Genomic DNA, 20,232 nt, shown 5'->3' with positions numbered 1-20,232 from the left:
GCGGTGTAGAAAGGGCCCCTGGGCTGGGGGCTGGGGGCTGGATCACACCCACAATTATTGCCCTGCACGGGGGGTTGTTTCTGTTGCGCCTTGTCAAGCCGAAGATTGAATCAGACCCCTTGTCAGGAACCGGACGGAGGGTGCACGCGCTGCCCGGCACCTCAGCCTGGACGGTTCTGCAGGGAGCGGGGTGGAAAAGGTGTAACGTGCACTGGGGAGTCAGTGGGCCAGCCAGGCTGAGAGTCTCAGACCGGTACCGTTCTCTGGCCTCTGCCATGCAGCAGCTCAGACCGGGCCCTTCATTCTCTGACCCTACGAGAGTGTCCTAAGGGGGTTAGGAACAGACATTTCATTTCTTTCTGCTTTCCTGCAATTTGGACACCTAACTCTCGGGTTATGTACCAGCCCGGGGCCTTTACGTATCGGGGCCCATTTACTGTAACTACTGAGGCTGATAAAGATGCAGGTTTGTGCTTAGTGGGATTTTCAAGAACGCTGGCACACCCAGCCTGCACTGAGATCTATGGGATTTAGGCACCCAAGTGATTCTGGAAGCTTCACCAAGGAGCTTGCGAACAGGTGATTGCGAACAGGGAGTTTTGAGAGGGAGTTCTCCAGGTGAAGGAGAAGCAGATACAGGACTCTTGAGGGAAGTGTGTTTTGTCATTGGGGCTTTCTTAGTGCGTGCAGAGCTTGTGTTTGTTTGGTATGTGAGGGTGTTGGTTTCCCCCCCCCCCCCTTTGAGTGAGGCTTTAGAGGGGGAGTTCTCCAGATAGAGAAGTAGATACAGGAGTCTTGAGGGAAGTGGGTGTTGTGCTTCGGGCTGCTTGCTGTATACTGAGCTTGTGTTTGTGAGTGAGGGTTGGTGTGTGTTCTTTTTTGTTTTTTGTTTGTTTGTTTGTTTGTTTATTTTCCCCTGTGTTTGAGAGTGAGGCTTTTTTTTCCCCTTTCCAACCCTCCCCTTGATAGAGTTTGTGCTGTGATTGGTAGGGGCTGTGATTGGCAGGTGGAAACTGTTGGCTTCTAATTAAAGTTTGAATTCTAGAAGCCTCTGCTGATTGGCTGAGCCTTGGTAGGGGGAGGGGCTGTATAAGGCAGTGGGCAAGGGACCAAGGAGCTTGCGCTGTGATTGGTAGGGGCTGTGATTGGCAGGTGGCAACTGTTGGCTTCTAATTAAAGTTTGAATTCTAGAAGGCTCTGCTGATTGGCTGAGCCTTGGTAGGGGGAGGGGCTTTATAAGGCAGTGGGCAAGCGACCAAGGAGCTTGGGAACAGGGAGTTTTGAGAGGGAGTTCTCCAGATGAAGGAGAAGCAGATACAGGAGTCTTGAGGGAAGTGGGTGCTGTGCTTTGGGCTGCTTGCTGTATACTGAGCTTGTGTTTGTGAGTGAGGGTTGGTGTGTGTTCTTTTTTGTTTTTTGTTTGTTTGTTTGTTTGTTTATTTTATTTATTTATTTTCCCCTGTGTTTGAGAGTGAGGCTTTTTTTTCCCCCTTCCCAACCCTCCCCTTGATAGAGTTTGTGCTGTGATTGGTAGGGGCTGTGATTGGCAGGTGGAAACTGTTGGCTTCTAATTAAAGTTTGAATTCTAGAAGCCTCTGCTGATTGGCTGAGCCTTGGTAGGGGGAGGGGCTTTATAAGGCAGTGCGCAAGCGACCAGGTGATTGCTAACAGGGAGTTTTGAGAGGGAGTTCTGAAGGGGAGAGGGAAGGGCGGGAGGTTCTCTTGTCTTTCTTTTTAAATCCCTTTTCCAGGACAGCAGCGATGGTTGATGATGGGTCTGCTGCTGTTGTTACCTGCACGGCGTGTGCCATGTTTGTCTTCCTCCTGGAAGAAAGAACGGATTTCATCTGCACGAAGTGCAAGCTGGTCGAGATTTTGGAAGAAAAAATTAGAGGACTGGAGGCCCAAGTGTCGACCTTACGCTTGATCAGAGAGGATGAAGACTTCCTCGATAGAAGGCAGCAATTGATCCTTCAAGCACGGCAGGCAGAGGAGCCAGTGAGGGCAGTACGTGACCAAGAAGAGAACTGGCAGCATGTAACTTCTAGAAGGGGAAAAAGGCCAGCACGGGATTCCCCCGATGCTATAGAGCAGGGGTCTCCAAACTACGGCCCGGGGGCCGGATGCGGCCCGCGAGGCCCTCTCATCCGGCCCGTCGAGACCTTTTTGGATTCAAAGGCAGAAGAAGTGAGATTGTTTCAAAACCCATTTGAAGCAGATGTGGCCAGTTGCCCAGATGAACTGCAGCTGGAAGTCATTGAGTTGCAAGCAAATGACCTCCTTAGGGACAAGTTCAACATAGGACTGGTGGGTTTTTACCAGTTTTTGCCCAAGGAAGACTTTCCTAATGTCAAAACTTTTGCATCAAGGTACCTTTCAATCTTTGGAACAACATACCTGTGTGAACAAACATTTTCAAGAATGAAATACGTGAAGAACAATTTGAGAACAAACTTGTCCGATGATAATCTCAGGTCACTGTTGATGTTAGGGACAACAAATCTAAAGCCAGAAATGTCTGCTATTTTGGCATCCAGGAAACAATTTCACCATTCACACTAATACAGGTGTTCATGTGTAGTGTATGAATGTGTTATTAAATAATAACTGAATAAAATAATATTAAATAAATAATTAAAAACAACATCCATGTTTTGATTGTTTTTTATTTGGACCTCAAGTGTGTAGTCGGCCCCCGAACTGCTGTTTGATAGTTAATGCGGCCCTCGGGCTGAAAAGTTTGGAGACCCCTGCTATAGAGGTAAGCAATCGCTTTCAAGCTCTCTCCACAGGCTCTGCAGTGCTGAAAGCTCTGGAAGGGACCTCACAAGGTAGAAACCAGAAGGGGGCACCATCTACTGAAAGGCATGGGATGCGTAGTCCTAGGGATGGGGGTTCGACGGCCACCACCCCCAAAAGGAAACGACGGGTGGTGGTGGTCGGGGACTCCCTCCTAAGAGGGACTGAGCCATCCCTCTGCCGTCCGGACCTGGAATCTCGAAAGCATTGGAATGGGTTACCTAGGGAAATAGTGGAGTCTCCATCCCTAGAGGTATTTAAGTCTCAGCTTGACAAAGCCCTGGCCGTGTTGATTTAGATGGGATTGGTCCTGCCTAGAGCGGGGGGCTGGACTTGACGACCTTCTGGGGTCTCTTCCAGTTCTATGATTCTATAAGGGGATGGTTGGATGAAATAACATGATCTTGGTAACTAATTGACCATTCATTATCAGTTGGAAATAGGTCAATGGAGGGATGATAGGAGTTGCTATAGGGAACTTTCTGGGTGTCTGGCTGGTGAGTCTTGCCCACATGCTCAGGGTTTATCTGATCGCCATATTTGGGGTCGGGAAGGAATTTTCCTCCAGGGTAGATTGGCAGAGGCCCTGGAGGTTTTTCGCCCTACTCTGTAGCATTGGGCACAGATTACAGCTGAAGGACTCTCTGCATGTTGGGTCCTTCAAAGTATTTGAATGCTTCAATATCTTTGATATAGGTGAGAGGATTATTCTAAGAGGGGTGGTTGAGATTCTGTGGCCTGCACTGTGCAGGGTGCAGACTAGATGATCATAATGGTCCCTTCTGACCTTAAAGTCTATGAGTCTATGAGAAATCCCACCCGGTGCCTGTTTGATTCCCCAGTCAGCTACGGACAAGAGTTTCAAGTATTTGGACAAAGAGTTCCCAGGTGACCTGGCATCGCTGCATTCGGCAGTGCGAGGCCCGATCGATGGAGAAGTCTGAATCTCCTGCTCTAATCCCGCGAGACCTGGTGCCATCCGCCCTGGCGAGAGAGCTGCAGTTTGCCTCCTACGGAAAGGAGCGATCCCGGCCCCGGGGCCTCAGGGACAGGAAGACCAATCGGTGCTTGAGGGGCTGCGATTTGGAGTCCATGGATCCGGGCAATTATCCAGGCTGAGCTCCGACTGGGCGAGTCCCAACTTCTGTGTCACTGACAGAAAAGGCCTCAGGCCAATGGGGTAGATAAAGAAGCAGGTTTGTGCAGGCAGAGTCCCTGCCACGATCTGTGCCTCTGTCCCCCCCCCCCCCGCCCCTTTCCTTACATAGGGGAGGGGAGTTGCTGGGGAGGAAAGATGGCTCCGAAAGGGCCCAGCTGGGTTCAAAGCGAGACCCTTATGTGAACAAAGACTGGGATGTTTCAAAGGCTGCTAAGGCTTTTGTTCAGCTTTGCAACTCCCCTCCCCTGCATAAGGAAAGGGGGAAATAGAGGCACAGACCGTGGCAGGGGCTCTGTCAGCAACCAGTGAGTGACAGAGCCAGGGACCAAATCCCTGCGTCTGACTCCCAGCCAGCAGCCTCACTCCCCGTGCGCATCGTGGGATCCCAAGCAGCCCCGCCCCGCCCCGCCCCGCCCCGGTACAAAGCAGAGCGAGTTAGTTCTATTGGCATCGTCTGGATTTTCATGTGTAGCGGGGACCGGGCGGTTTCCCAGACCCCCTATATCCCGCGGGAAGAAAGACCCGGGACTCAGACTATCCCTGCGCTCTGTGTTCTCCTCTGACAGACAATCGCCCCGCTCCGGTCACTGCCCGACAGGAGCGTGTGGGCTGTTCGCATCCATCCCCGAGTGTGTCCTGATCTCTGAGGGGCCCCGCTCGCCCTGCTCGTCTGGCCACGGCATGCGGCTTGGAAACCGCTTCTCCTTTTTGTGCTGGGCCTTGCGTTGCGCTGTGTCACTGTGTCTCTGGCGCAGTAATAGGTGCCGCTGTCTGCAGCTGTCAGCGAGCGGAGTTGCAGCGAGACCTGGTTCTTGGCGGTGTCCCCAGAAATGGTGACTCAGCCTTGGAGAGACGGGGCGTAGCCTGTGCTCCCATCATATGGATACGCGTTCCCCACCCACTCCAGTCCTTTCCTCAGAGCGGGGGGCGGCGAGCAGGGCGAGGAAAAGCAGCAGAGGTTCCATTCTCGTTCCCAGGCACTGAGGGAAACTCCCCAGAGAGCAGGGCAGAGCAGGTCTGTGTCTGGACAGAGACTGAGGTTCCGAGACGCAGGGCTCCGTATTTAACCGCTCAAGAATTTACATGCGGGTTCCTCAGGCGGGTATAAAGTGCTATGGGGGTGAGAGCTCGGCACGTGGCGATGTCCCCGCGGGGACAGGTCTCTCCTTTACACTAGAGAGACGCTCCGCTCAGCTCAGCGCACGCCGCACTGCAGGCGAGGCTGGGGCAGGGCGGGTGTGAGTGCAGAGGGCCGGGCACTGGACTGGGGCGCAGCAGAGCCCGCTGCGTCAGGGATTTGCAGGCGGGTGTGAGCAAACGGAGATAAACCACCGAGGAAGGACCGACGTCCGGTGGATTGGTGCTCAGGGACGCCTAGAGTCATCCTTCAGCTTTTCGCCGTGCTAGCTTTGCGAGGATAAATGTCCCTGGCTGGCACCTCTGGGGATGTGGGCCTAGAAGTTGGGGTCTATTGACACCAACTGGGGAACTCGCTCATTCACACCCCCTGCTCCTGCTGTGGCCAGGGTGGGATCACTGCTCACTGACCGCCACCATGTCCCACGGCAGGAGTTATATGGAGTTTGATCCAAAATTACCTCCCGCTTGGTCTCTCGGGTGCCTTGAAATGCTCGTCTGCAGCAGCTCCCCGTCCGGTCACTCCCAGCGAGCAGACAAGTAGGAACTGAGCATGTGTGATTGACAGCCCTGGTTTAGCAACCCCCCCTGCAGCAGCCTGCTTGGTACCTCCCACCGTGCTCTTGTCTCCACCAGCCTTGGTTATCACTAGCCAAGGGTTCTCTATGCCCTTCCAGCCTGAATTCCCCCAACCGGCCTGCCATGAACCGTTCAGCTTCCTCCACAGCCCCAGGTTGGTTGGTTTAGGTTGAAATAAACCAAGTTTATTAACAGTGGATTGCAGGTTAAATGATGCCAAGTGAAGGGAAACCAGGCCAGGTATGGTAACAGGGAAATCACGGTGAACACCTGCAGCTGAAAGGCTAAAACTCGATGTAGCAAGGCCCAGCTAGCGTTGTAGATGGGTTCGCTCTCCAGCCTGTCCCCCTAGTTCTCGGTCAGAACCTTGAACCCAAGTGTGAGGTGCTGGTTTCCCGTGTCCCTTTGGAGGAAGGAATGGAAGGGTTCACGGCCCCTCCTCGTCCCGCCCAGGGGCACAGGTCTCTCTGTGTGCACTGAGCCTGCATCAAGAAGCAGAAAGGTCTCCTGGGGCTGCCATCCACCCTCCTCCCCACTACCGCTAAGGGAGTCCTCACCGCCTCTCCTTACAGGCTTGATGGTTTTGTTTATTGCCCATCTGCATCCTAATCAAGACCTGGCCCCACCTGGCGGGACTGAGGCGGGACGGATGAGAGTTTTGCGGGGCCCAGGACAGCACAATTTCCCGGGCTCCCCTTTGGAGAAAAAATAGAAAAAAAAAGTGTCAAATGAGCAAATTGAAGCTTTTTTCATATTACATGTGAATTGGGTAAATTTTATAGAAACTTAATTTAGTTGGATAATTTTTATTTTAATTCTATTGTGATTCATTGTTAAACAAACTTCTACATTAATAATTAAACATTTCCATTGGTATTTAAGTCTGTTACAGCTGTCTAGCTCTTTTGGCAGCTGGGTCTCTAACAGCCGGTGGGAAAAGGCTTCTCCCCAGCATCAGCCCCTTCTCCAGACCCAAACACGGAAGCAGCGAGGCGCCCGCGGAGCAGGGAAATCCTGACCCGGTTTAGAAGGGGCTGGCTGCTGTGTCCGAGCCAGCAGACCCTCAGGAGCCTGCAGAGCAGCTGGAGGGAAAGGAGACGGCACCTCAGGCTCCATACAGGGTCAGAGGAGGGGCCATAGAGGCTGCCCCGACTGGCTCCTGCCGAGAAAGGGAGCTTGGACACAGCAAACGAGCCTGCCACTGTTGCCCCCCCCCCCCCGACAGCTGGCTCCCTTCTGGCGGGGGGCAACCGCCTGGCTCAGTCTCCCTGTGTCCGCACCAAGGCAGCTGTATGGGCCCCCGCTGTCCGGCTGCTGCGGCGCATTGCTCTAGGACTGGGTGCCGGGGGCAGGAAGGGAACAGCCCCCGATGCGCAGACCCCGCCCAGGCACCGACCAGCTAGTGTGGGGCTCACGGGGCTCCCCCACACCGAGACCACCCCTTCCCATGCTGGGGCAGAGGACTCTGGCTGCAGGATCCGGCGGTAGCTGGGGGGCAGGAGATGTGTGGTGGGGCGGCGTTAGGCACAGCGCCGCGCTGAAGGCTCCTGCGCCTCTCAGGAGAGTCGCCCCCAGGGCCAGGCTGCAGAAGCTGCCGCTTTACTCTTTCAAGGAGTTGGCCTGGTGTCTGGGTCTGCGGAGCTGGGGAAAGGCGCCGCACGGTACCCACCCGCCAGCAGAGACCCCCCCTTCCGCCAGCGCCTGCGGGCCGGCCGGGCTGCTCTAGAGACAGAACTGCAAAGGCTGGGGGACGCTCTGTGGGACAGGGCCCTGAGAGCGCTGCCCACACGCTCCGACATCTCCCTGCTCGGCTCCCACCCGCTCCCAGGATTACCTGGCTTTCGTGTGAGGCGCGGGGCATCGGCGCCCTCTAGTGGCGAAAGCTAGAAAGTGACAGCGCTGGCGCGGGGTCTATTGAAGCGCGGGGCCCGGGGCACCCGCCCCGCTCCTCCTGCCCTATATCCGCCGCAGAGGCTGAGAGAGGCCCGAGAATCCGGTGAGAATCCGCCTCCCCTTTTTGGGTGCCCGCAGCGCTCAGATCTAGTTTTTGGAGGAGCCAAGGGAGACAGTGACCCGGGCTCTGGAAGGAGGAGCTGTTCTCTGTGTGCCCGGTGGAACCGTCCTAATATTCCTCTCCCAGCCCACTGCAGCCCTGTCTCGGGAGCTGCCGCCCCTCAAGGCGGAGGGCTGAGAACGACAGTGAAAGGGATTTGCTGTTCCCAGCCTCTCTCTGAACTCGGTTTCATTTCCATGCACGGAGCTTGGGCGCCCCCAGCGCCAAACGGCTTCGCTGCTCACTGTAAGGGGAGGCTTGTGTCTGGGCTCAGACCGGCTTCTCCTCGCTGTGTCTCTCGCACAGTAATAGCGGGCGGTGTCCTCGGGCTTCAGGCCGGTCATTTGCAGGTGCAGCAGGTTGTTGGAGTTGTTCCTGGAGATGGTGAATCGGCCTTTCACGGAATCCGCCTATGCGTTCCATAAACTGGGGTAGAATGTACCAAGAGGATAGCAGCGACCCAGTCCAGCCCCTTTCCGGGAGCCTGCCGGACCCAGTTCATGGGGTAGCTGCTGAAGGTGAAGCCGGAGGCTTTGCAGGAGAGGCGCAGAGAGTCTCCGGTTTTCTTCAAACAGCTTATCAATACCTCTGTCAAAGGAGCCATATTTCTACTAACTCCGCCAGTTATTCAGAAATAGAAAAAACCTTCCAAAGCCGCTACAGCGACACATAAGAGCAGCAAAAATCCCATTGTCCCTGGCGCTGGCGGGGAAAGTTCTCAGGGGACTGGCTGGTCACTGCCCAGACCCAGGGGGCTGCGGGTGCAGGCTGCGTGGAGGGACTGACAAATTTAAACTGGAAACTGGTTTCCTCGTTTGCATACTTGACTCCCTAAACCCGCCCTGCTCCTGCCAGAGATCTCAGAGGCTCGACCCCGGGCTGCAGGTGCAGGAGTCAGACCGGAGCGGCCTGCGTGTCTGTGCAGCGCCGGACACGGGGCGCTGGGACGCTCCTGACACTTTCGGACCTGGAGGAGGAGCAGCTCCCTGCAGTGACTGTGATTCCTCGCGCAGGGACTAAGGGGCTGGTGACTCAGGTGATGCGGGGAGGGAAGCGATCTCTGGAGCCCCTCCCATGCTCAGGAGGGCCACGCAGCGCCGGTCAAAGCTTCCCATTTACACTGGGGTTGCGGGCGGAGAGAGCTCTCACGGGCTGTGCCGCTACCGGGCCTAGGATAATGGGATCCTAGATTGTGACCAGAGACCCTGGGCGCTGGGACCGCTACCCCCAACTGCTCCGCCCTCGTTGGGCGTCATCTTCCAGCTCATTTACTGAGTTCAGTATTAACCAGCCGCAAAGCGGAGACAGAAGGTTTCCCCGTGTCGGGTTTAAAGCGCTTGTGAGGTAGTAAACCTGCAGCTTTCAGAGCCCAGCCCCGTGGTGCGACATGGCAGGATTCAATCGGTACTAACTATTCATCATCATCATCATTCCATGCCCATTCCCAGGCACTGGAACCAGCCTCGCTGCGGACACATTTCTGTTCCCACCGCCCCTACCACGCCTGTTCCATTCCACACCCCCCCATTACTCCCATTCACATACAGGCTGATGCTCCCTTCACATTCCTGCTCCTGTTCATATTCCCTTTCCTGTATCCCGCACACTCCCGATCACATTTGCCACCCCATTCTTGTTCCTGTTCCCCTTCCCGCTCCCGTTCGCATGGACACTCCCGCTCCCTTCCCGGCGCACCAATGCCGGCCGGAGCCTAAGGCCCGGGGTTCATTCCCGGCGCTAGCAGCATCCGGGCGTGGTGGGAGTGTCCCCAGCGGGCTGTCGGTCAGGGCAGAGGTCACACGGGGGAGCACAGTGGGCGGGGGGGGGGAGGGCACAGTAGGTTGGGGAGGGGGAGGAGGACGGGAAGAGCCGGTCAGTGTCTGAGATGGAACCGCTGGATTCGTACGGCTCGTTCTCACTCGCGGGCCTGGGGCGCCACCTGGCGGAGCAGCCCAGCGCTGCTGCCGAGGAAGGGTTTTGTCTCAGCTCCGGCTGGTTTGCACTCGCAGTGGCGGCTGCGCAGTGACACCGGGCGGGGTCCTCGGGAATTTACGAATCCCAGCATTCTGTAAGTTCAGCATAACGGAGTGTAGCTAACCCTAGCTAGACACTGTTGCACGCCGATTCTTAGGCAGCTTCACAGAAGAGTCTTCTACTGTCCCAAAACTTAGCAGCGCAGTTTCTGCCTCCGAATATCCTGACTACATGAACGCCACTAACTCAGCATTGTCCAATAGAGCTATTACTAGCCAGACTCCGTTTCTCACAAATTCTTATATGGCTTCAAGACATTTGCTACATACCGGCCTCATGGGCAGGAAGACTGCAGAACTACATTCGAACACGAGATTGCCTTGCGACGTTCTCACATGCACGAAAATCATCGAATCGTTCGACTAGCACTGTAAAGACATGATTTACTAATGCAATCCTGTTATCAAAGCCCCCCACCTCTCCGTATACATCAAGTTTCTTGGAAACAGAACGGAGCACATTCTATGCTGCTTCTGCTCCTTAGAGTGGGCAATGCTGAGCTATTGGTTTAAAAGTAGGATCGCATTCTAACGCAGATGTAGTTTGGACTGTGCTGCGTTACGCCTGAGAGGATAAGTGCTCTTTGAGGGGGCATTGAAAACAAGCATCAAGCTTGGAGAGCATGTCTTTAGAGAGCTAATGAAGGATTAGGTGCTTTTCCTTCATGTAAGAACGTCCCAAGCAAATGGGGTGTGCGAATGTACTTCTGCAGTCGTCCAGTCCGTGGGTCCCGGTTTTAGGCGCATTTCTGAAGCCATATAAGAATTGGTGTGAAACAGTGTCAGCTAGTAATACCTACATTCGGCAATGTGGTGCCCGAAGCGTCCTAGCATTCTGACGCACATACAGCATAAACTGCGCTGCGTTTTTTTAAAGGAAACTTGATTGTTCAGGCTTACTTGAAACGGGGCTCAATGTTGTAAAAGATGACTTTATAGAACTAGAGAACGATTAGGGTTTTATTTTCCCATGCCTGTAAGAACGTCGGAAAGACATCTCGTGTTCGAAAGTAGTTGTGTAGTTCTCGACTACGCGTGGCAGGTTCTTAGCGCATTTCAGAGGCCATATAAGAATTTGGCGAGACTAATGCCTCGGTAGGAATCCTGACATGGGGTCATGCTGACATAGAGGTGTATAAGTCGCGAGCACATTCTAACACACCTACCCCATAACTATTGCTGCCCTTTACTGCAAAAGAAACGTGAAGTTCGGGGGTTGGGCGGAGTCATTGAGAACAGGAATCAATTTTGTAAAAAAAAAAATACCTCTAAACAGCTAATGAACGAGTCGGGTCTTTTTCCTGCACGTGAACACTTCCCAAGCAAATCAAGTGTACGACTCGAATTTTAAAGTCCTCCGGTATCATTCGATGGTAGTTAGCGCACCTTTGAGGCAAGATAAGAAGTCTTCTAAAACCGTGTTTTGCTAGGATTACTGATATTGGTCAAGACGGTGATCGGGGTCTACAAGTATTGGTAACAATTTACGAATCACAGCATTCTGTAAGCTCAGCATAACCGAGTGTAGCTAACCCTAGCTAGAAACTGTTGCACGCCCATTCTTAGGCAGCTTCACAGAAGAGCCCAAAACTTAGCAGCGCAGTTTGTGCCTCCGAATATCCTGACTACATGAACGCCACTAACTCAGCATTGTCCAATAGAGCTATTACTAGCCAGACTCCGTTTCTCACAAATTCTTATATGGCTTCAGACATTTGCTACATACCGGCCTCAGGGGCTGGAAGACTGCACAACTACATTCGCACACGAGATTGCCTTGCGACGTTCTCACATGCACGAAAATCACCGAATCGTTCGACTAGCACTGTAAAGACATGATTTACTAATGCAATCCTGTTATCAAAGCCCCCCACCTCTCCGTATACATCAAGTTTCTTTGAAGCGGAACGGAGCGCATTCTATGCTGCTTGTCCTCCTTAGAGTGGGCAATGCTGAGCTATTGGTTTAAAAGTAGGATCGCATTCTAACGCAGATGTAGTTTGGACTGTGCTGCGTTACGCCTGAGAGGATAAGTGCTCTTTGAGGGGGCATTGAAAACAAGCATGAAGCTTGGAGAGCATGTCTTTAGAGAGCTAATGAAGGAGTAGGTGCTTTTCCTTCATGTAAGAACGTGCCAAGCAAATGCGGTGTGCCAATGTACTTCTGCAGTCGTCCAGTCCGTGGGTCCCGGTTTTAGGCGTATTTCTGAAGCCATATAAGAATTGGTGTGAAACAGTGTCAGCTAATGATACTTACATTCTGCAATGTGGCGCCCGAAGCGTCCTAGCATTCTGCCGCACATACAGCATAAACTGCGCTGCGTTTTTTAAAGGAAACTTGATTGTTGAGGCGTCATTGAAACGGGGCTCAATGTTGTAAAAGATGACTTTATAGAACTAGAGAACGATTAGGGTTTTTTTCCCATGCATGTAAGAACGTCGGAAAGACATCTCGTGTGTGAAAGTAGTTGTGTAGTTCTCGATTACGCGTGGCAGGTTTTTAGCGCATTTCAGAGATCATATCGGAATTCGGCGAGACTAATGCCTCGGTAGGAATCCTGACATGGGGCAATGCTGACATAGTGGTTGCGAGGATAGTGTCCTCGCATAGTGGTTGCGAGGACATTCTAAAGCACCTACCCCGTAATACTGCTGCACTTTACTGCAAAAGAAGCGTGCAGTTCGCGGGTTGGGCGGAGTCATTGAGATCAGGAATCAATTTTCTATAAAAAGCCTCTAAACAGCTAATGAGTGATTGGGCGTTTTTTTCCTGCACGTGAACACTTTCCAAGCAAATGAAGTGTACGATTCGAATTATAAAGTCCTCCGGTATCTTTCGATGGTAGTTAGCGCACCTTTGAGGCCAGATAAGAAGTCCTCTAAAACCGTGTTTTGCTAGGATTACTGATATTGGTCAAGACGGTAATCGGGGTCTAAAAGTATTGGTAACAATTTAGGAATCACAGCATTCTGTAAGCTCAGCATAACCGAGTTTAGCTATCCCTAGCTAGACACTGTTGCACGCCCATTCTTAGGCAGCTTCACAGAAGAGCCTTCTACTGTCCCAAAACTTAGCAGCGCAGTTTCTGCCTCCGAATATCCTAACTACATGAACGACACTAACTCAGCAAAGTCCAATAGAGCTATTACTAGCCAGACTCCGTTTCTCACAAATTCTTATATGGCTTCAGACATTTGCTACATACCGGCCTCAGGGGCTGGAAGACTGCACAACTACATTCGCACACGAGATTGCCTTGCGACGTTCTCACATGCACGAAAATCACCGAATCATTCGACTAGCACTGTAAAGACATGATTTACTAATACAATCCTGTTATCAAAGCCCCCCACCTCTCCGTATACATCAACTTTCTTGGAAACAGAATGGAGCGCATTCTATGCTGCTTTTGCTCCTTAGAGTGGGCAATGCTGAGCTATTTGTTTTAAAGTAGGATCGCATTGTAACGCAGATGTAGTTTGGACTGTGCTGCGTTACGCCTGAGAGGATAAGTGCTCTTTGAGGGGGCATTGAAAACAAGCATCAAGCTTGGAGAGCATGTCTTTAGAGAACTAATGAAGGATTAGGTGCTTTTCCTTCATGTAAGGACGTCCCAAGCAAATGGGGTGTACGAATGTACTTCTGCAGTCGTCCAGTCCGTGGGTCCCGGTTTTAGGCGTATTACTGAAGCCATATAAGAATTGGTGTGAAACAGTGTCAGCTAATGATACTTACATTCTGCAATGTGGCGCCCGAAGCGTCCTAGCATTCTGCCGCACATACAGCATAAACTGCGCTGCCTTTTTAAAGGAAACTTGATTGTTGAGGCGTCATTGAAACGGGGCTCAATGTTGTAAAAGATGACTTTATAGAACTAGAGAACGATTAGGGTTTTTTTCCCATGCCTGTAAGAACGTCGGAAAGACATCTCGTGTGTGAAAGTAGTTGTGTAGTTCTCGACTACGCGTGGCAGGTTTTTAGCGCATTTCAGAGATCATATCGGAATTCGGCGAGACTAATGCCTCGGTAGGAATGCTGACATGGGGCAATGCTGACATAGTGGTGTACAAGTTGCGAGGACATTCTAAAGCACCTACCCCATAATACTGCTGCACTTTACTGCAAAAGAAGCGTGCAGTTCGCGGGTTGGGCGGAGTCATTGAGATCAGGAGTCAATTTTCTACAAAAAAATGCCTCTAAACAGCTAATGAACGAGTCGGGTTTTTTTCCTGCACGTGAACACTTCCCAAGCAAATCAAGTGTACGCCTCGAATTTTAAAGTCCTCCGGTATCATTCGATGGTAGTTAGCGCACCTTTGAGGCCAGATAAGAAGTCCTCTAAAACCGTGTTTTGCTAGGATTACTGATATTGGTCAAGACGGTGATCGGGGTCTACAAGTATTGGTAACACTTGTCACAACCCACTTCACCGTATTCACCTCAGCCTCCTTGGGTACGGTGATCACAGAGCTAGGCGGCTTACCAAAGCCACCGCACCGCCGAGAATGGGGCGGGTACCACCTGCGAAAGGGAGTTAGGTACGGAGCTCCAGTTGGGATTCACAGCCTTGGAGGTAAGCTGATAATAGCGCCCCCAAATCCCTTGACCACAGAAGGAGTTGATGGTGCTTCTTATTGCCTAGTGGTTAGATCACGTGCCTAGCAAATGATACAGCCAAGATCATCCCTCCTCAGCCTGATGTGGGAGCAGGGATTTGACACCCCATCCTCCACCGTGTAAAGGGAGGGTGACATGGGGGTGCCGACACCCCCTTATTTTTTCAGACTTCATGGGTATTAGCTTCAACAGGAGATACTGAAAGATTCTCCCCCCAAGTCTCCCGTTGTCTGGCATTCACGACATTTGCTCAGGGATGTTTTGTTGCTGTCACAAGTGACACAGGGGCCTAATTCATACTTTGAAAAGTGACTTAGCGCTTCAGCCAGAAAACTCTCGTTGCCATGCGACTTAAGTGAGTCACGGGGCTATGAAGTTTGGGGCGAAATTATCCCAGGCTGTTGACCCGAGCAAACGCTCTCTGGAGGGACTAAAGCTGCAGCCAGGCCGTGCTTCCAGAATTGTCCCTGGTGATGGTGAGTCGCCCTTGGAAGGCCGGGGCATAGCCAGTCCCAGACCGGGTGAGCTGGACTTGTGAATAAAAAGCGACACAAATTCAGTGAACTCTATTCGTCCTCCTTCTGCCTTTCGGGCCCACTCCAATGGAGAAAATCTGCCTGTGAGCGGTGCTAGGCGAACTTCCAAGGGGCACCGGGCATCGAACTCGTACTGACTGGGAAGCGATTAGGCTGGGCAGAGCCTCGCGCTGCGGTTCCATCCCAGCCTGCAGAGCTAAGGCCGAACATTCAGTCTCCGAAGCGAACGTGACACTTTGCTGCCCCGAGCGGATCTCTCCCTTCAGTAACCACAGAAACGATTCTCCCTCGTCGTCCTTTTAGCCTCAGAAAAGGGGAGGAGACGTGAGTGTGTCCGAGTGTCTCTGTGTCTGAGTGACTGTGTTTGATTTGTTTGTGTGTCTGCGGTGTGTGTTACTGTGTGTGTGGTTTGTGTGTGTGTGTCCTGTCCCAGCTGCGGACAATCACTCCTGTTCTGTAACAGGCACAGGGGCGCACCTGGACTCAAGTCCCCGTCTGCTGTCCTAAATAGACCAGCCGCTCTTGCTTCCTAAGGGCTCTGATAACTGACTGTGGCCTGTTTGCGTGTTTCCTTCCGTCACCCTCCGCCCCCCGGGCTCTGGCACAGAGCCGAGGGGCAGAAGGAACCGCTGCCACCTCTCTGCGTGACTTGCTGCAGAGCGCAGGCCACGGGGGACCTTCTCTCCCGGGCCGGGTGGCTCCGAGGAAGCTGGACCCGGGTCTCTGTGGGGGAAGGGGAGCGCAGGAGCCACGTTGGAAGGAGTCCAATGAATTCCGGTTTACATCAGTGAAAGTGCCCGATCAGCAAGCCGAGCCGGGCCGGGGGAACAGGGCTCCCGCCTCAACGGGACTGGCTGAGGCAGCCGGCGATGTCTGCCGCGCAGGCCCAGGGGAGCACCGTGATGCAAACGGGAGGAGAGGGGGCGTTTCTAGGCAACGAAAGGGTTAAAATCTCCCCGCGGGTTTGTATTTCATCCACCGAAGTTTGTTCTCGGTTCTGTGCGCAGCGCCCGGTTGTTTGTGTCTCTGCTGCCCCCGCGTGGCGGCCGCGGGTTCTGCAGCCTGGGTTTTTGCAGGCGCATCACTAGGTTTCGTGTCGCTGTGTGTCTCGCACAGTAATAGCGGGCGGTGTCCTCGGGCTTCAGGCCGGTCATTGGCAGGTGCAGCAGGTTGTTGGGGTTGTCCCTGGAGATGGTGAATCGGCCCCCAAGTGCATCAGAGTAGAACGTGCTGCTCCCACTGCCGGTGCTGATAGCAGCCACCCACTCCAGGACCTTCCCGGGAGCCTGCCGGAGCCAGTCCATCCCGGAGCTGCTGAAGGTGAAGCCGGAGGCTTTGCAGGAGAGGCGCAGAGAGTCTCCGGGCTTCTTCACATCCCCTCCGGACTCCACCAGCTGCACCTGGCACCGGGCACCTGGGAATAAAGGGATGTTAGAAGAACCGGCATAAAACCAGCGAGAATTGTCTGGGCTCTGCCACTTGATCGGGGAACTAAATACCTTCCAGAGCTGCTAGAATGAAAACAGCTGCGACCCAAAGTCTCATTGTCTCTGCTGCTGGCGGGGAAAGTTCTCCGGGGACTGGCTGCTCCCTGCTCTGAGCCAAGGGGCTGCGGATTGTCCCTGCGGGTGCAGGCTGGGCAGAGAGAGGCACAGATTTAAACAGGAACCTCTCTCCCCTATTTGCATGGCCCGCTGCTTATAACGGACCCAGGCTCCTTCCCTTAACTCTGAATCGCTGGCTCGGGGCTCAGGGCGGAGTCAGACTCTGCCCCGCTGTGTCTGTGCAGCTCCCAGCTCCAGGGAGGTGGGTTAAAGGGGAGAAGCAGCTGCCGGGTTCGAGCCCGGTTCCCCGGTATTGAATTTAGGGCCCGATTGTCACGTAGTTATCCCGTTACGTGGAGGTGTCCGAGGTCCTGTCCATGCGGACAGCGGGTCAGGAGGTCGGTGCCTGGAAGGGGCGGGGTCACAGGGTTGCACGGGGCTGGGTCACTCACTGGAAGGCTACAAGTAAGGGGCTGGGGAGCGCGGTGAGTCCGGCAGCCTCTCCCCGGGCGGGGAATGAGGATTTGGAATCAGTCCGGGGGGTGACCCAGGCTCACACAAACCGAAGGCGAAGGAGACAAAGGATTCGTCACCGGAGCGGGGATTTGTGCAAAGGGGGCTCGGGGCGGGAGACTGGGGGCCGGCTCCCCCTGGCTGGGTCTGTGCAGCCGAGAGGCCGCCCCGTGTGACCGGCAGAGCGAGCCAGGCTGGATTTGCCCCAGTCACAGCAGCGAACAGCGGGAGGGAGGGAAGTTGGGAGGCTGGAAAGTTCTGGGCTGTAGCCGAAGGAGGCCTGGGTTTGTGGCAGGTCGGGAGCGGGGCTGGGACACACAGCGGCGTGGGGGGAGCTTTGGGCGGGGGTGTTAAACCTCGTCCCGCAGGGCTCGCACCAGGGACAGCGCTCAGGGATTCAGGAGGCGAATTAACGACCAACTCTGCCCCTAGAGCCACAGTCCGAATGACCAGGGACATAGAGAGACCCGGATAAATATTTATATTTATATCGAATATATTATAACTTATATCGCCCAGGCCCAGATTAAGAAAGGTGCTTCCGTGGCTGTCCTGGGCGGGCGGGGGAGGGGGGGTGAGAAGAGACATTACCCGGCCACTACAAGTGCAGATCTTTTTGCAGGCGGCCCTTATCCTGGGGCCCTGGGCTGCAGCCACTAACCCCTAGAGCGCGTGACAGGGCTGGAGCCGCATCCCCGAGCGCCAAGCTAGCGGGGTCCCCTCTCTGCCCTCACCTGCAGGCTCCGCCCTCAAAGCGCCCATTGGCTGGGACTCATGGAGCTCTCGCGTGAATCACCTGGCTCCCCAGCTCCCTATCCCAGCCCTGAGCCCCCTCCCGCACTGCCCCGTTTGGAGCTGGAACTCGGCATGTCCGGTGAATTCCCCGGACAATAATATCTATTGTTATGATCAGTTTCCATGGTTACTAGGCTTGGGAGGGGCGAGTAGGTCCTAGCGTCTCAGGCCTCCACTCTAAGACCCAGGTCCGAGCACCGTGCAATCCTGTGAGCCGCTCCCTCCCCAAGCACTGACTGTGACGTAGTGGGGCGTACCTTGCTGGTTGCTATGCTGGGCAGTGGGTTCTGAGTGACCTCCACTGGCTGCCGTCTGCAGCACGGCCCAGCAGGGCAGGGTATGAGTCATTATGCAAGGGGGCTTCGAAACTCTTCAGACAGGTGGAACAATGGGAAGAAGGGGAGTGGAGCCCTGGCTGGGGGCAGGGCTGGAGGTGAGGGGGTTAGTTTCTGTCTGGGAGCATGGAGGAGACAGCCTAGGGAAAGGGAATGGAGTTTAGGGGCCCAGTCTCCCCCATCTCAAGGGGGGCTGAGGCATCCTAGGCCTGCCCTGGAACCAGATTACATCTGTGCTGTGCTGTATCCTGGAGAAGCAATAAACACCCTTTATTCTACTGGCTGGTGGAGTCTATCCATGCCATTATGGGGGTGCAGGAGACAGGAAAACCCTGACGACATGCCATCACACATGGGGAGCAGGGAGGTTGCACTGCCGTGGTCCCCATTTACCAAAAAAAAGGGACACCCAGGTGCTAAGATCCTTTAGTCTGGCCTGCAGCCCCACAGGACTCATGCCTGCCCTCCTGGATATGGAGCTGACTGATCTGTGATGTCAAACAGGGCTGGCCTTACCATCAGTGGAACTGAGATGGCAGTCTCAGGTGCCAGACTGGGTGGGCCACTAGGACCCAGTGTATAGAAAATTGTGTCTGCTGCTGGTATTCTCTCTGCTCTAGATGCATAGAGATGGTGGAGTGCTGTGCTGGAGGAAGGAGGGCACAAAGAACAGGAAAAAGGCAGTATTGAGACCTTACAAAGTTTTGGCCAAAGCGACGGAGCATGGGGGCGTCATTTGAGCTCCCTGCTTCACATACCAAAATGTTGTGGGTCGGCCCTGACACCCAACCACCAGGTTGGGGCTCAGGAGACGTCCATGCGGTTCCTGGTTTTGTCCCTGACCTGCCGGGTGACAGCAGCCAGGTCCCTTCTGCTCCCTGAACTTCATTTTCCCAATCTGTGACCTCTCTTTAGATGGAGCATCCACATCTGATGAGAAGCAGGGACTGCCAGGAACAGACACGTTTCCGGTGTTTGTCCATGAACACACGGGTAAGGTAAATACACCTTGTAGCTTCCTGTCTCTTGTAACTTGATGGAGCCCAGAGGTGGGCAAATACTGGCCCGGGGGCCGGATTCCGATAGTCAGAGTTAGCTCCTGATCGGCCCCCACATGCCGTATTTACCTGCGCCTCCACAGGTACGGGGATCACAGCTCCTGTTGGCTATGTGGAGAGTTAGGAGCCTGGGTCCCCTCGCGGGGTTTTTGAACGGCGGTAGCTGCGGTTTGTGTCACTGTGCACCGAGCACAGTAATACGTGGCAGTGTCATCGGCTCGCAGGCTGCCCAGCTGCAGCCAGGTCGAACTTATGGAGTTCTCCCTGGTGATGGTGAATCGCCCCTGGAAATTTTGGGCATAGCCCGTTTCACTATCTCTGGGATCAATGTATCCTATCCACTCCAGGCCTTTCCCGGGAGCCTGCCGGACCCAGCTAAGGTAATTGCTGGTAAATGTGTAGCCGGAGGTTTTACATGTCAGCTTCACGGACTCTCCAGGCTTTTTGATTTCTACCCCAGACTGAGTCAGCTGGATCTGGGAGCTGGCACCTGTCAATAAAAAAAAATACCGTTAATTCCATTCTATTCCTCCTCTTCCCAGCCTTATCCAAGTACCCTTCCCTGCCTTATCACAGGGTCTGATCTGCCTTTTAATAATAAAGAATTTGTCCATGGCATATTCCTGTTCAGAAGAAGTACAGTTATCCTTCTTGCAGAGGGGAAACTGAGGTATAACTGGGCTGGAGGTTTTTCAGAGCTGCGTACGGCATTCCTACTACAGAGTAATGAAAATTGGGCATCAGAATACCCTATTTGGGTTTAAAATTCCAGCGTGTGCGATTTCCTCAGAGCTGCGATTTAGAATCCCGAGTTCCTGATCCACCTCCTACGTCTTCATCTTCAAACCATCTTTGCTCCCCCAGCCCAGCTGTGCCCGGCAGACACCGGCGTCCATCCCCTTACCTGAGACAGCCGCCAGAAGGAAACAGAACCCCAGAGCGATCATTGCCATTCTCCTCTCCCACCTTGTGTGCTGCAAAGCAGGAAACCAGCCGCCTGTTGGCGAGCCCCCCTGGCTGTTCTTTATCAGGCACATTTCCCCCCACATTTGCATGTGGGCGTGGCTACATGGT

The 20,232-nt window shown here is 53.9% G+C and overlaps 1 pseudogene and 1 gene segment (V, D, J or C); both read right to left on the bottom strand.

Moving 5' to 3' along the window:
* Positions 1 to 15,858: 15,858 nt before the first annotated feature.
* Positions 15,859 to 17,909, bottom strand: LOC149521198 (Ig heavy chain V region 3-like). The segment is given in 3 exon segments: positions 15,859 to 16,327; positions 16,413 to 16,548; positions 17,705 to 17,909. Coding segments are annotated over 2 exon segments (489 nt in total).
* A 1,341-nt stretch (positions 17,910 to 19,250) lies between these two features.
* LOC149521197 (immunoglobulin heavy variable 1-46 pseudogene) lies at positions 19,251 to 20,111 on the bottom strand (annotated as a pseudogene).
* Positions 20,112 to 20,232: the final 121 nt, after the last annotated feature.

The sequence above is a fragment of the Pelodiscus sinensis genome, chromosome 30 (genome assembly GCF_052426305.1).
Source record: "Pelodiscus sinensis isolate ZL-2025 chromosome 30, ASM5242630v1, whole genome shotgun sequence".
NCBI lineage: Eukaryota > Metazoa > Chordata > Testudines > Trionychidae > Pelodiscus > Pelodiscus sinensis.
The sequence above is the reverse complement of the archived record's forward strand: the minus strand, read 5'-3'. Positions and strand labels throughout refer to the sequence as shown.